This window comes from Marmota monax, unplaced genomic scaffold (genome assembly GCF_021218885.2).
Source record: "Marmota monax isolate L192 unplaced genomic scaffold, Marmota_monax_Labrador192_F-V1.1 WCK01_AAM20220418_F8-fsc00180, whole genome shotgun sequence".
Lineage (NCBI taxonomy): Eukaryota > Metazoa > Chordata > Mammalia > Rodentia > Sciuridae > Marmota > Marmota monax.
Window position 1 is genome coordinate 518626 of NW_026693881.1, and position 16527 is coordinate 535152.

At 41.3% G+C, this 16527-nt stretch overlaps 1 protein-coding gene across 3 annotated transcripts in view; it reads left to right on the plus strand.

Annotated features, from left to right (window-relative positions):
* The first annotated feature begins 863 nt into the window (after positions 1–863).
* Cep192 (centrosomal protein 192) overlaps positions 864–16527 on the plus strand; it is a 103047-nt gene continuing 87383 nt past the window's right edge. For 2 of the 3 annotated variants that reach the window (XM_046462706.1, XM_046462708.1), the window contains exons 1-5: positions 864–961; positions 1479–1649; positions 4884–5051; positions 6230–6355; positions 16124–16299. In XM_046462706.1, coding sequence (XP_046318662.1) covers positions 867–961; positions 1479–1649; positions 4884–5051; positions 6230–6355; positions 16124–16299 — 736 coding nt within the window. In that variant the 5' untranslated portion in view covers positions 864–866. The remainder of the gene's footprint in view (positions 962–1478; positions 1650–4883; positions 5052–6229; positions 6356–16123; positions 16300–16527) is intronic. The other variant, XM_046462707.1, reaches the window with a different exon arrangement.

Here is a 16527-nt window from a genome sequence, read left to right on the forward strand (position 1 = left end):
GAACCTACAAGTTGGCCCTTGGTTCAACTTGACCCTAATCACAGTACTCAGGAGATCCTACTGGCTCTGGAGGGTTTTAAGAGGAGAGATCAAGAGAGGTGCAAAGAGGCCATAAAGCAGAATAATGGAAGGTGTGTGTATGTATAGAGAGGAGCAGCATTTTTCATAGAGAAGGGAACCAGTAGAAAGGGTAAACAGGATTAATAACTGGGCAGTTTTTTTTTTTTTTTTTTTTTGAGGAAACAATCAAATGAATGGATCAAGTTTAAACCAAGTTTAAATTCAACTCGGTGTTTTCCCCTCTTCATTCCTCCCAAGTGCATATTTAAAAAATATCCAGTAACTGCTGAATGAAGTTAAGGAATTAGCTTTGGGAAAGAGGGACCTCTTTCACCTGACACTATATGGAAGAAATTTTGAGGTAAAGGACTGTATGAAAACTTTGTGCGATAAATTTTGAATGAAAGGTACGCAAGACCTTTTTGGTCTGAATGACTGAAAGCAGACTGCCACATTTCAGCGCCTGCCAAGAGGTGGTAGGAAAGGTCCGCGGCTGCTAAGGACGGGAGGATATCATTCGCGGGGGTAAAAGCCAGTGTCCTGGGGTCCCAAAGTGAACGCAGTGAGCTCCGCTTCCAAGCAGGCCAGGGCGTCAGGGGCGGCACCCCAACTCCGCTACCCGGCGGCCGTGGCCGCGCAGCTTCAAACCCAGGGCGCGCGGGCCCCTCCAATCAGCGGCTCCAGCCGCTCTGTCACCCCGCACCACCCAATCCACGGCCGGCTCTGCGCCCCCGCCCTTCGCCTTCTGACGCGAACTGACGTAAACCCGAGGGCCCACGGTAAGGCCGGCTGGGGGCGGTACGCACATGCGCACGCGCACTGGCGGTGCCGCCGGACGCGCCTTCCCTCCGTGGGCGTCTTTGCAGCAGTGTCTGCTCCCGAAGCCTTGCGGGTGGACTGGGTGAGTAGGGGCGGTGTCTCGCGTGCACCCACGCCCGGGGCGGCAGCTCTATTCGGGGCTGGGGGGTGGCGATGGTTGGCGCGGAGGCGGGCGGGCGGCGGGCCGCGGCCCCCGGGCTGTTCGGGCCCTGCGAGGCCACTGCGGGCGGGCGAGCGGGGCTCTGGGCCTTGCGGTAGGCTTCTGGTGGGTGGCGCCCTTGCTTCCCCACCCCTCGTTTGGTGTCTGGTAACTGCGGAGGGACAGACGCCTTGTTCTGGAGTTGCCTGCAGGGCCTCTGCCTTCGTGGGCATTGTGGTGACGGTTCTGGCTTCTTTCTGTCTAAACTGACCCGGGTGGTAACATCGTTCACGTCGAGGGTTCTGTTGGTATACCCAGTCACTCAGTCACTCCCTTAGGCTTCTGTGTTCACCTTCATTCCTAAAACCTTCCATTTCTTACCTATGATTTTCTTAGGAACAGAACGTTGAATTAGATAATGTTTAATATCAATGTGTTTTTGCGTTGCTCTTCATTTCAGACTTTGTTTAGTAAAGCATGAGGTTCTTCTCCATGCTGTCGTTTGGAGGACAGCTGTGTATATGACAGTGTTTCCATCTGTGGTTACCACTTTGAAGTCATTCTACTGGAGTTTTATCTGCTGGAAAATCAACTTTTTCTCCAAATTTCAATATTACTGGCGAAGTTTGAGGTAAGCTTTGAAAAGTAACATATTAAATGTTTAGCTAATTCTGAATTTTATCTTCAAGGTGCCAAGAGTAAATGATGAATGTTGGGAAGTTTGACTAGGTTTTGGGTTCCACAGCATGCACTTTTAAACATATTTAATTGGATATGTTAATTAAAAAAAAAATGGATATGTTGATCTACAGCTAAGGACTGCAGAAAATAACCTTTTATGTATCCAGAAATATTATTAAACTGATTTAATGCTAGTAAAGCCATATGTGAAATGGTGAAGATGGCTACTTGTTTCAAATATTGCAGAGGAAAAGATATCAGTGTGTTCACTTTAAATGGTGGAGGAAGTGTGAATAATGCAATGCAGAGGGAAGTTAGGGAATTTTTCCCTCTAGGAAAGCTTTAGGAATGTGGGTTTGTTCATGAAGGGTCTAGAACAGTATAATCCTTTCTGGAAACAAGACAGACAGGTACTAGATTACATCTTGAGGAATTTCTTAATAGGTTGTGTTTCCATAGCAAATCTCTGCTGAAGCACTTAGCTGTCTATTCTTTGACAGGGATTATCAGCTTCCTAAGGAGGCCACCATATTTATTTTTGCATTCCTGATCCCAAGTACAGTGGTTTTTGCTTGATAATGATTGTTGCATGTGTGATCTTTGAGTAATAACAGAAGTTTCCTTGGATTTGACCCCTTCTATGTAGGGATAACCATTGAAGAGTTCTCTCTGTGTGTGTGTGTGTGTGTGTGTGTGTGTGTGTGTGTGTATATATATATATATATATATTTTTTTTTTTAAATAACTTTATTTATTTTTGTATGTGGTGCTGAGAATCAAACCCAGTGCGTCACATGTGCTCGCCAAGTGCTGTACCACTGAGCCACAATCCCAGCCCTCACTATATATTTTAAGTAGTTTGTATGTTTAGAAATGAATGAATATCTTAGTAATTATAAAACTGGACTTGGGCATGCTACTTTTGGGAGTCTTATGCAATAATTTTGAAGTAAGAAGTAGCAAGCATGGGGAATGTAGCAGTGGGCCTCAGCTCCAGAGATGTATTTGAAGTTAGAACTATTATACACTGATAACTCATTGAGAGCAGGAGAGATCAGAATGGTCCTAGGTGTCTTGGTAATAGGCAGTGAATAAGGATGACATCAAGACTGAAGATAACTGGAGGGGTTGGTGGAGGAAAGGTACTAGTTTGGTTTTGTATTTGTTGGCTTTGCATTACCTGAGGGACATTCAGGGATAAGGTATAGTTGTCAAAGAGCCATTTGGAAATCAGGATCTAGATCTCAGGATAGAGGTCCTGGCTGAAGGTGATTTGAAGATGAGGGAGGTGGCATTAATATGGAAGAAAGAACACTCTAGGACCAGACTTACTTAGTGGGAATCCCCCTGCTGTCTCACTTGCATCCTATAACTTGGAAAAGTATCTAGATTCTCTCTCTTGTTTCCTTGATAGTAGGGATAATGGCTACTTTATAAACTTGACAAAAGGATTAGGAAAATTATAAAATATTAAGTACATAATTTGATAATAAAGTAGACATGGAATATCAACTTGTATTCCCAGCTTGTATATTAGATTCTGGAAATGTATTTGAACAAGAAAGACAATTTCCCAAGAAATGGACCTTCTAAATATACAGGTATTAAAGTCAAAGATGAGGCAAATGCCAAGAATGTTGCCCCTCTTTCAGTTTACAAATATTTATCGAGTAGCTACTGTTTGCTAGGTGTTGTTCTAGAGATTGGGTAATAGTGATGGACAGATAGGCAGGCCCCTGCACTCAGATGGCATTGGTTTCAGTGGAAGAAGACAGACATACAAAAATCAGTAGTGGTAAGTGTAGAATGGATGTGATAGGCTGTGGGGTTACATTTGACTTAATGATAAGGGAGAACCTTTCTTAGCAGGTGACATTTAAGTTGAGATGAAAGGAAGACACTAGCTATGAAGAAATTTGGGAGAAGAATTTGAGTAGTATCTTCTGAGTACTGTGATCAGGGTCAAGTTGAACCAAGGGCCAACGTAAACTTGTAGATTCTCTATTGATGGTATAAATTTTATGACAGTGTTTTCCAGACTTGGTCATTTGTTTACCACTTCTTGGTCACTTTGCTATGTTCATGTTCCAGTTGTGCTTTATTTAACTGAAAATTTTTCTTTGAATGGGTTTGCTGTTTAAACTGCATACTCTGAGCATGGGTATTGTTCAGTGGTAGTGTGTGTGCCTAGCACACTCAAGGCTCTAGGTTCATTCCCCAGCACCAAAACACAAAAACCTAGAACGTATTTTCTGAAACTAGAGTTTTGCTTTTGTTGTTTGTATTTGTCTATTCTATTTAAAAATGACTATCAAATTGCCAAACTTTTTTTTTTTTTTCTTTTTTTCTTTGTGGTGCTAGGAATAGAACCCAGGACCTCAAACATGCTAGGCAAGCACTCTACCCTCTAAGCTATGGTCTCAGTCTACTGCCAGATTTTTTTTTTTTTTGGTACCGGGGGTTGAACTCAGGTGCACTGAACCACTGAGCCACATCCTCAGCCTTATTTTTTATTTTATTTAGAGACAGAGTCTCACTGTGTTGCTTAGCACCTCGCCTTTGCTGAGGCTGGCTTTGAACTCCTGATCCTCTTGCCTCAGCCTTCCGAGCTGCTGGGATTTCAGGTGTTTCCCACTGTGCCTGGCCCACTGCCAGACTTTTTAAAAAAAAATTTTTAGTTTTATATTTTTTTAGTTGTATATGGACAATAGTACCTTTATTTTGTTTATTTATGTGGTGCTGAGGAATTGAACCCAGTGCCCCAAGCATGTGAGGCAAGCGCTCTACAACTGAGCCACAACCCCAGCCCTAGACTTTTAAACACACCCTATAATCATCTGTGTATGCCATCTGTATTATGCCTGATCCTTGCTTTCTTTATTAGATAAGTTTGTGGTAATTCATGTTCCTGGCCATACCAGGCCAATGGTACTTTAAACTCCTGTATTTTCACTACTGTGTTAAGAAGATAAGTTTAATGTTGATGTGTATATTCTGAGCTCTAAAGTAGCATGATATTCTGAGTCTTACTCAACCTCAGAATAGTATTCCTTTTTAGCGATGTTGCAAAAACATCATTTTCTAAGGGTATTACTTTTCTAAGATTTATGGGACTTGTACTCTTCATCATTAGAAAAAGTTTTATAGTAATACTTGATTTATAGAAATGCTTTTGTTGTTGCAGTGAGATGGATGATTTTCGAGGTATAGCAGAAGAGTCATTTCCAAGCTTTTTAACAAATTCATTGCTTGGTAATAGTGGGATTTTGGAAAATGTCACTCTTACTTCAAATCTCGGCTTGCCTGTTGCTGTTTCCACGCTTGCTCGGAATAGAACCAGCACTGATAACAGGTAAGATTTATCTGAACATATATTTTCTTCAGGTCTATAACATACTAATACACAGAAGAACTGTTTTTCCTGAAGGGATGTGAGTCAGGGTCCAGGAAGTGCTAAGACTTGGATTTCTGTCATTCCACTTCTCTGTGTGCTTCTCTCTCTCTGAAACTCTGTAGTTTGCTATTCTTTCTCTCAATTCACTGGTTTTATCTGCTTTCCTGTTCCATGTTGCAGAATAGTGTTGCAGAATACTGCAACACAAACTGAAAAGGCACCTGTGAATTGCATTTTGTGAATTGCTGGTCCAGCGTAGTTTAGGTGTCCATTCCAGAGCCAGCTGGAATGGACATGTATCATTACATGTAGGATCTTTAGTAACATACAAAGCTTGTCCATGTTTAACTGATCACTCTTTCATCTCCTCTCAAACTAGCCAACAGGGTTAGATAAACTCTCTAAAAACTTAGCATTAAGATTTCTTTTTTCTTTTTTTTAAATATGATTCTTTTTTTGAATTTGTTCTTTTAAAAAATTTTTTAATACCTTTATTTTTTTAAATGTATTATATTTATGCGGTGCCGGGGATTGAACCTAGTATCTCCCACATGCTAGGCAAGTGCTCTACCACTAGGCTACATCTCCAGCCCAGTGTGTTCTTTTTAGATATACGTGACAGAGTATATTTTGACATAATGTACATACATGGACTATAACTTGTTAGAATCCCATTCTTATGGTTGTACATGATGTAGCGTTAAGATTTCTGTGACTGGGGCTGGGGTTGTGGCTCAGCGTGGTAGAGTGCTCACCTGGCATGTGCGAGGCCTTGGGTTCAATCCTCAGCACCACATAAAAATAAATAAAAATAAAGGTATTGTGTTCAACTACAATTAAAAAATAATTATAAAAAAAGATTTCTGTGTCTGTATTTTTGCTTTTGTTTTTAATTGAGGCGGCACAGAGATTTATTTAGGAAAGTAAGGATTATACACTCGATCGCACAGCTATCTGTAGAATGAGGAGCCAAATCAGTTATTGATACAGATGAATATCCCAGTGCAGATCTACTGGTTTCTGGTGCTTTTCACAGAGGATTATGGTTTTGGTGGTGGTTGGTTTTACTGTCATGTAGCACTATGTCATGGTGAATTTTAAATGTATCTAATTTAATTCTTGACAAATTTGTGTAGGTATCCTGATATCCAGACATCCTACTTAGTAGATGGGAGGTTTTCTGTTCCATCTTCATCATCTCCCAGTTGCCAGAGTGATGCTACACCAAGAGAGAGGTTACAGCTTAGCTTCCGGGATGATGAGTAAGTTCATATCTTTATTACCTTTCACTACATTAGAAGTTGGCCTTACTCTATGGAAAATGTAAGTATAACTGGGCATTGTGGTATGCACCTGTGCTACTTGGGAGGTTGAGGCAGGAGGATTACAAGTTTGAGGTCAGTATGGGCAATGTAGAAGAGATGCCATCTCAAAATTAAAAAAAAAAAAAAAAGGACTGGGGATATGGCTCAGTGGTAAAGCACACCTAGGTTTAATCCCCTGTACCAAAAAAAAATTTTTTTAAATGTAAGTATAATTGTGCCTCTGATTAATTATAACCATTTTTAAGAGTGTTTTTTCATGTGTTTTAATTATATTCTTGGCCTTTTGAAAACATTTTTTCTGATTCTAAAAGTAATATATATTCATTGGGAATAAAATAGAAAGTACACAGAACTGTTAGACAGAAAAATTCCTATAATCCTGTTAATTAGAGAATAGCCACTGATTACATTATCACTTATAGTCTTCAAGACTATTTTCTCTGTGCATATTTGTATTTAAAAATTTCTTACAAAATAAGATTGAATTATTGTTTTTAACTTTTAAAAATTAATATATTTTGTTCATCTTTTTATTATAATTAATATAAATCTGTTATGGTGTTTATGACTGTGTACTCAAGTCTGTTGTGGGCATTTAGAAAATTATAGTTTTGCTCCTATTAAAAGTAATGAATTCTTTTGGCAGTAGTGGGGTTTCAATCCAAGGCCTTGCACATGCTAGGAAAGCACTCTAGTACTCTGTCACTGAGCTACATCCCCAGCCCTATAATGGACTTCTTTAAACATATACTTTTATACATACATTTTGCACACCTAGGACATTATTAAGATAAATTTGTAGGATTTAAATTGCTGAGTTAAAAGTGTTTTCATTGTAAAGATTGTTATCAACACATTACTCTTTAGAAAGCTTGTACCAGTTTACCTGCTCACTAGATATATATGAGAATGCTTATTTGTATGAGCCCCACCCAACATTTGTTACTATTATTTTTAATCTTTGATTTTAGAGATAAAAATAATGTATACATGTGCCCATATGCATGGAAGGAAAGTCTGTCAGTCCATAAAATCAAAATGTAAATGGAAGTTACTTCTTGGTTGCGGTATTATAATCTTAAGATTTTCTGTGTTTTAAATTCATATTTGAGTATTTACAGGACTGAACATACTTTAACATTCATTACTTACGTGTCAGTTGTGAATTACCTATTGGTAGCCTGTATATATAAATACTTTCTGTATGTTAAAGATATCAACTTCTTGTACGTTCATTTACTCCCTGTGTATTTTTGATTGATTGCCTAGTATGCACTATTCTATCATTAGGAAGTATCAATGAACAAAACAGATGTTTAATGGAAATTATAAAAATATGCCAGTTTCATGGTATATTAAAAGGAAAAAGTGCTAGAGGAAAATAAATCATGATAAGGAGGGTTTTGGAAAGGCCAAAGGCATTGTCAGTGTGGGTCTCCTTGAGGACATAAGATGTGAGCCAGAACTCAAGGGAGAATGTTCGCTCCGTGGACACTGGGGGAAAGAAGAGGACCTCAGCAAAGGGTTACTTGAAGACACTGAGGTTGGAGCACACCCATTGTGTTCACAAGGCAGCAGGGGCCAAGGCAGGTGAGCAGGACCCTGATTCTGACCCTAAGTGAAATGAGAAACCATTAGGGGTCTCATTGAAATTACCTTTGAAAAGCCTTACTCTGGCTACTGTGTGGGGAATAGACCATAGTGGTGAGATGGAAGCAGGAAGACCACCAAGGAGGCTGGCTTTCAAGGAGAGGGGGAGATAGAGAAGAGAGAAATGCACTGGGCATATCTTTAGGTACTTCAGCATTGAGAAAATGGGGACAAGAGGGAGAGACAAAGACTAAGAATTAGTGATCAGAGGCAGGAAGAAAATAGTCTTCAAATCTGTGTCAAAAACATGTACATATATAGTGGGTGTAGTGGTACACACCTGTAATCCCAGCTACTCAGGAGTGGAGGTAGGAGGATCACTTGAGCCTAGGATTTGAGGCCAGCCTGGGCAACATCTCAAAAATAAAAATCCAAAAAAGATAGGGGAAAAAAACCCTGCAATTGAAAACACAATAAACTATCAAATAAAACGTGAGGAAGAATTGACCACCAGAAAAGAGGGGGAAAACAAAAAGAATCACCCACCAGGATTATCATAGGTTAGGCCATCAGTAACCTTCACAAGCAGTTTGATGGACATAGAGAGAGGCACAGTAGCCTGCTGAGCATGAGTTTAAGAGAATGGAAGGTTGGTTTAGAGGCCAAGGACAGCACATGGCATCTTGCTGCAAAGGAGGAGAAAAATGGGTCCGTGGTGGCTGTTGGATGTAGTGGGTCAGGAGACCTTTTGCCTTTTTTGAGGCAGGAGACATTACTGCATGTTTGCATGATAATACGAATGATCTCCAGGAAAGGTAAAACTTCATTATGTAGAAAGAGTAAATGAGCCACAGCTGTGTCTGGGGTGCCCCGGAGGGAGTAGCTTTAGATGGCTGGACCATGGACAGCTCCCATGTGCTCTCTGGTGCACCTGGTGGTAGGAATCTGTGCATTCCCTCTTCAGAGCCTCAGGTTAAAAGCTGGCCCAGTGAAGTAGGAAATGTGGCCATCAAGTCGGAGTGAGGGTTGAAAAAGAGCAGTTGGTGGTTTGGAAAAAGAAAAAAAGAAGTAAAATAATCCTATGGTAGTAAAGAAAAGAGTTGGACAGCATTGGGGCTCATTTGAAGGGTTATGTCAGGAATATAGTGTGACACCAGTGTGATTGCACATTGAGCTGCAGAGGTGCAGGTGAGGAGTATGTGAGAGTTGATTTAACCAAGCTGTGGTTTGATGAAGGCGATGAGAGAGGAGAGCTGAGGATGTGTGATGGCCATGGGATTCAGGTTAGGGAGGAGGAGTCCGTAGCAGAGGGTGAGGAAACATGGCTTGTGGTGGTGGTGGGGAAGGGTTGGAGGCACAGGTGGGTCAGAGGATTATAGAGTTTTGGTACTGGAGGCAGGTGACATGAGGAGTGGCAGGGGACTCAAAGCTGTGAGGCTCTGGGAGAGTTACCTGGAGGTGGTAATGAGGGTCAAGGAAGGCACATGCATTCCGTCTACATGCCCAGTGATGCCAGGGTTGCAGAAGGAACAGTGGCCCTTTGGACAGAGCCCAGGGAAAGCACTGACCTCATGGGATATCCCTGCTTCCATTAAGGCAGTAAAGCCAAAGGAATGTGAGGAAGAGACTCAGAAATAACCGACCTTGCTGGTCCAGAAGGCACAGTGGAAGAGTTCTGTTTGATGGAGAGGAAAGGGAGATGTACAGTTTTATGGGGCCTAGGGTGCCGGCAGTGAAGGGTCCTGGGCTTGTTGTAGGAACTGAAATGGATCAGTGAATGGCATCATAGACTCCCTCTTCCACTGATGTTGGTAGGGAGACAGTGACAGGAGGGGTGGGGTGGATCTTGGATTAACCTGATTCTTGATGGGAACCAGGAGGTCTAGAGAGTATCTTGCTGATGGACAGGAGGCATGGTGAGGGTAATCTTGGATGCAGTGTGTGGCCTCTCTCACTGACTCCATCAGGGAAGAGATTAGTGTTTGAGGCTGTCCCTTCACTCTTGAATGATCTGAAGACCCGGGTGCAAGGGCTTCCTTTGGCCACTAATGGAGAATTGACAGCTGGAGAGGCATGGTCTTATAAGGGACAGCTTCTTTGACTCTTGGAGGGTGTGCACGCAGATTTATATGTTTTACAATGTCTTTATTCTAACTCTGGATTAAATGCTTTAACAGACTCTAGGTGGGACGGGACATCATGGCAGAAGATGAAAATAAGCTTAACAAAATTTTGAAGGCATATTAGAGAAGCCTAATGCCATTTCTTTTTTCTTTTTAATTTTATTTTTTTGTGTGTGTACTGGAAATTTAACACAGGATCACTTTAACACTGAGCTATATCCCCAACCCTTATTATTTTTTGAGACAGAGTCTCACTAAGCTGTTTAGTGCCTCCCTAAATTGCTGAGGCTAGCCTTGAACTTTTGGTCCTTCTGTCTCAGTCTCAAGTTGCTGGGATTATATAGGCCTGCCACCATCCCTGGACTGAGGCCTGAGGCTATATTATTACTTTTTTTTGCATTTGAATAATTTTTTTCCTCTGGAAACTTAGAATCTTTTGGGTCCCTTGTAGGTGGAGGTATTTTCTATTTGGCATCAGTGTGGAGATTTGTGTTTTTCTTCTAGATAATTGTTATTTCTTCAGCGGTTGATTCCATTTTCTTTCTTTTTCTGAAAGAGAGGTTTGAATTTCCGGGATTAATCTTTTTCCATTTTTTTCTTCTATTTTTTCTGTTTTTGGTGAAAAAAGACAATGTTCTAGATAAATTTCTCCTCTTTGTTTCTCTTTAGTGAATCACTTGGCAATCATAATTTTGAGAGCTTATTTGTCTTTTAATTTTTTAAAGGCCACTGTGTGTGTGGATGTAAATAGCTACTTGAATATTTTCGAGGATTCTAATTAGAAAATTTTCAAAATACTATACATTATTCCTTATGTCAGGTTATTTAGTTTGTTCTCTTTCATCTCTTGAACTGTTCTTTTTTTCCTTGTGTCTGATTTGTGGCTATCTTCTGGGATGTGAGTGTGGGTATTTGTTTTAGTTATTAGCCTTTTTGCCACTGTGGTAAAAGGATCCAACCAGAACAACTATAGAGGAGGAAAGGTTTATTTAAAAACTCTGCGTTTCATAGCCTCCATGACCCCCTAAATCCATAGACAAAAGGTGCCATTCCTCAGGGCTTGAAGTGAGCAGGACATCATGGTGGAAGAGAGGGCGAGAAGGAACCAGCTCACACGATGATCAGGAAGCAGAGACTCCACTCTTCAGATACAAAATATATATCCCAAAGGTATGCCCCCAAAGAACCACTTCCTCCAGCCACACCTCACCTGCCTCTGGCCCTTTACCCAGTTAATCCCATCAGGAATTAATCCACCAATTATATTAAGGCTATGATCCGAGAAATGATGTGAGCTCTTGGAGTACACCTTGTATTCAAACCATAACATTCCACCCTGGCCCCCAAAAACTGATGGCCATCTCAAAATACAAAATATGTTTAGTCCATTTCTTTTTTTTTTCTTTCTTTCTTTCTTTTTTCTTTTCTTTTTTTTTTTTTTTTTATGGTGCTGGGGATTGGGGATTGAACTCACGGCCTTGTGCATGCAAGGCAAGCACTCTGCCAACTGAGCTCTATCCCCAGCCCTATGTTTAGTCCATTTGTAAGAGTCCCCATAGTCTCAACATTTTCAGGAGTGCCCAAAAGTTCATGTTCAAAATTTCCTGAGGCTCAGGGCAAGCCTGCATCATAAGTTCCTGTAAAAATAAAAAAATGAGTTATGAATATTCAAGATATAGAAGCATAAAAAGAAGGGATGGAACTGATACCGCCCCACGTTGAAATTTGAACATTAGAGAAGCACACCCAGGCAAGCATACAAAGCAGGGTTTATTTAAAAAGGTTAACATAGACTTCTCCCCTCCTGCGAAGGAGAAGGGGTCCATAGCTCGTAACCTGGTATCCCCAGAAGGGAGGTGTTCTGCCCTTTTTATATGTCCTAGGCTTCCTTTGTTCTCCTGCCTTTCCTCCTTATCTTTCTCCTTCCTGGGTCCTCTCTCTATGACTAGGCCCAGGAATGCTTGGTGGGATGGGCCTCAGGACACATTAACAACCTTAGAGCTCCTTGTAGGGAGGCAATTCTTAGGACAGGTTACCTTGGCAACAGGTTGTAGCAGGGGCAGGTTCTTGATAAGGTGTGGAGGAAGGGCTCTGAAGGAATTAACTTTTCAATCCCTCAGGGGACAGTCTCCAACTTGCCTTGGAGACTAACTCAAAATTGGTCTCCTTGATCCTACCCGTCTTTATTTACCTATCTATACTGACTGCCTGTCTAATTTTGGCTTCAGAACCAAAGCAGGACTGAAATCTGGCTGGGCAAACAAGTCCTGTAGTTCTCTGTCTGTCATCTTAAGTATATAACATCGTGATGTTCTCTCCAAAGGGCTTGTGTAGATCTGCCCTCTTGGCCTGTTGGTTCCAGCCCAAGTGGCCTTTCTGTTGGCTTGTCTTTGCTTAATTCTTGCAGCTTCCCTAGAATGATGTCCTGTGTAACTGGAATTTCTTAATCTTGAGGGGCTTCACTGCAGCTTCATCTTCCCCCTCATATCTCCACACTTTGCCTTCTTAGTCTGACCCTCCTGTGCTTTGCCTGGCCTCCCAGGCCTTCCTTTGGAAGCCTCCATGACCCCCTAACTCCAGCATCCTGCATTTCTGCAGAACCAGCACCTTATGGTTTACACAAAGGTCTGCCATCATCTCAAATAGGATTAAAGCCTCCAGGTTCCTTGGCTGCAGTAGTCTCTGATGGTCTGGGTGACAAAGTATTTTGGAAAACCTTCCTCTAGTATAGGAAGGATGCCCCGCTGGTCATTTCAAGAGAATTTTTACTTTAACTGCATTGAGCCTGAGATGGGTATGGTCTTTTCAGCTCCTGAGATGCCCTCAAACCATTTTTCTCTTTGTCTCTAGATAGAGTCTTTAGCATTTGCTTAGTAGTGTTAAAGTCTTTAACAACTATAAATTCCTTAGCCTCAGTTTTATTCCTGCCTTTCAAGTTCAGGTTTTCCCAGTATGCTCTGCTTTCTGCTCCTGAATTTCACAATAAATCTGGCTAAAAGTCACTAGCAATATCCATACCATTTGAATGCTATGCTGCCTAGAAATTTTTCTGCCATATTAAGAAGTTCATTGCTTTTAAAGTCAGCCTCACAGAAAGTCTCAGGACATGGGCAAAATGCAGACAGTTTCTCACTCAGAACATAACGTGAGTGGCCTCTAGTCCAGTTAAGAAGAGTGTTCTCCTTTTCCTCTAAACCATCTTGAGCCCTGATTTTACTGTCCAGAGTTCTATTGGCATTCCGGTCTTCTGAGCTCCCACCAGAATCAGCCATGAAGCATCGCTTGTAACAACCTAAAGCATTTCCAGCTTGCACTGCTAAACATCTCAGAATTCCTTCCACCAATTCCAAAAAGCTCAAAATGCTTATGAACCACATGGTCAGGTTAGTCACAGCAATGACCCCATTCCTGGTACCAATTTCTGTTTCAGTCAGCTTTTGTGCTGCTGTGATGAAAGGAGCTGGACCAGAACAACTGTAGAGGAGGAAAGGTTTATTTACAGGCTTACGTTTTAGCGGTCTCAATCCATAGACAGCAGGCTCCATTCCTTGGGCCTTGAGATGAGGCAGTATATCATGGCAGAAGAGAGTGGTAAAAAGGGAACCAGCTCACATGATGATCAGAAACCACAGAGAGAGAGAGAGAGAGAGAGAGAGAGAGAGAGAGAGAGAGAGACAGCCACTTTGAACTCGAGATACAGAATTTATACCCCTTTCTGTGCCCCTAATTCTCACCTCCTCCATGATAAACAGTCTGATTCCCTCTTAAAATTGGGAGCCATCTTGCCACAAAGACGTAAAAAGCTAATTTCAGCTTTACTATAATAAATTACTGCAGATTCTAAACTGCTTGGAATGCCTGCCCGTGCCTTGAACTCACCCATGCCTGGCTTTTCCTGACCAGATAACAGCCCTCTCTGAGGCTCTAATGACCTTCATAAATTCTGATGTCGGGGCCAGCAAAAATATAACTAGTCTTTATATTATGCTCGTCAGAGTTTTATTATCTGTAGCCCCCTTTGTGTAACTTTCTGGGTTATAAAGCTGCGCTGCAAGAAAGCTGTCTTTGGCTTCCTTGGTTTTTGTTGGGAGAGGCAGCCTGGCCGGTCGAAATAATAAGCTTGCTTTAATTTGATTTTAATTGGAGTCAGTGGTCTTTTCTTTGCGTGTCTAACACTGCAGACACACCCCACCTGCCTCTGGCCCCTATCTAGTTAATCCCATCAAGGAGTCAATTCACTGATTGTGTTACAGTTATGACCCAATCTTTTCTCCTCCAGACCTCCTGGCATTATCTCACAAGTGAGCTCTTGCGGGGCACCACATCTAAACTGTTCAGCATCTTTGGCAGCTGTGGGTAGGTCTCATATCCTTTAGACTTTCACATGAATTCGCAGATTAGGAGTCTTAAACTTAAGCCAAGTGTTTAAACCATATTCTGCATTTCTTTGTCCCCACAGGCATTTATATCCTTGTCAACTGGGGAGTCCTTGCACTGCCCCCTTGCCTGGTGTTCTGTGTCATGTTTACAAAGCCATTTTGTTTGTTTGGCCTGCCTGGTAGACTTTCTCCTGCCCTTCTTCATTCCAGCTGTAGTAATGAAACATTTCTGCGGTTCTCACTGGCAGGTTTGTTTTTTCCTGTGCTTCTGGGCCCTTTTATTATAGTTCTCATTGTGGCTTCTTTTCTCCTGCACATCCCATCTACCTTTCAGGTTCTAGAACCTAGGGTACGCCTGGCTTAGGACAGGAGGTGAATCTCATGCAGATTGCTTTAACTTTTATAGATTTCCTTATCATTATTCATTGGACTCCTGGAAGTTGCTTTTGCTTCTTTGACTTGAAGCTCATGACTTATTCTGAAAAGTTTTCATGGGCTAATGAAAACAAAGGATGGCTGTAGTTTGGGGAAGGATTTGTTTTAAGGGGTGATGGTGAGTTTAGAATGCCCCATCCTTCACTCTCTCTATTAACCTAAAGTTCTGATGGTCTCTTGGTCATACTGTATGCTTTTCTCAAGGGAGGACTCTAACACATGGAAGTTAACCTGAATGTCTCGACTTGTTTCTTATTTATTCATGTCACTATCTTTCCCCCTTTTCTTTCTGTTCTCTGACAAATGGCTTTCTGTCCATAGATACTCTTCCTGCCTGCCCTTGCCCGCTTTTACTGAGGGTGACATTTTCCTGTACCTACTTGTGAGTGTACTTTTGGCTTAAGCTATTGGCCTTTACTGTAGCCCCAGAAAAGACTGGGAAATAAATTGTAGTTAAGGTTGCAGAATTGCTTCTGCCAGAGAGGTTAGGGAAATATGGAAAGATCATTTTTCTCTTCATCCTTCAGGACTGAATTTAAGTCTGGCTCTAGGTATCTCTGTCAGTTGGTGAATTTATTGCACTAAGAGGCTTTTTCCCAAAGTTTCATTTCCATTTGGCTTTGGTAAGCTGCTACAGAATCGAGGTCTTTTACTGGATTCAGAGGAAAATTGTCCTTAAGGAAAAATATTTTCATCTACATATAAAAAAGCAGTGGTAAGTAGAAAGTTAGGGCTAACAGTAGGTGCAGATAAAAGGAGAATTCTAAAATCTTTATTAATTCAGAGATTTAGCTCTTTTGGCAGTTATACCAGTATTCTTTAAACCTTTCTTGTTTTTAGAAAGCTGAGGTTTTTCTGGACATAATAGTTTCAGGAGTATTTAGTGTAGGAAAGAAGAAAAATATCATTTTATCCCTTGAGAGACAGAGTAGCAGTACCATGTCCCCCTTGGTTTTGGTAGACTGGTTTCTGGACCCAGTCTGTTGATTCAGTTCCTCGAGTAACGACAGTATTACCAGTTGCATGTTCTAGTCGTACTTAGAGGTGTTTCTTTTCATTGTCTGTATCCATTTTTTTTTCCTTTTTGAAAGGTGAAATATGTAACTGGTAAATACACATTTTAGAGATTTACCCAAGGTGACTAACATTTTTGTCTTTATTCTGTTCTCTAATAAAAGTTCTATCTCTAGGAAAAAGAACTACATGGAAAGTCCACGTTTGTCCAATGCTCTCATGGAACAGTCAGCTTTTCACACTGTCATGCCAAGAGCACAAGAGGAAGAGGCCAGAGTTTCAGCTTCCTCTCAGGGTCAGGATCTTTTGGACCGGGTTTCACCACTGGAGCAAGTACAAGGTCCTGAACTATTAGAAGTTATTTCTTAATGCAGACCATTTAATTTCTTTTTTTTGTTTCCCTTTCTTTGGACTGGTATTTATCTTATGCTATTGTGTGAAAAACTGAAAATGTTTTGGTTTGTTATATTCTCAATAATCTAATATTTATAGTACTTTCATAGGGAATGGCCTCTTCACTGATCTTATAACTGTTTTCACTGATTAAGCTGAAACCTCCTTTCCTTTG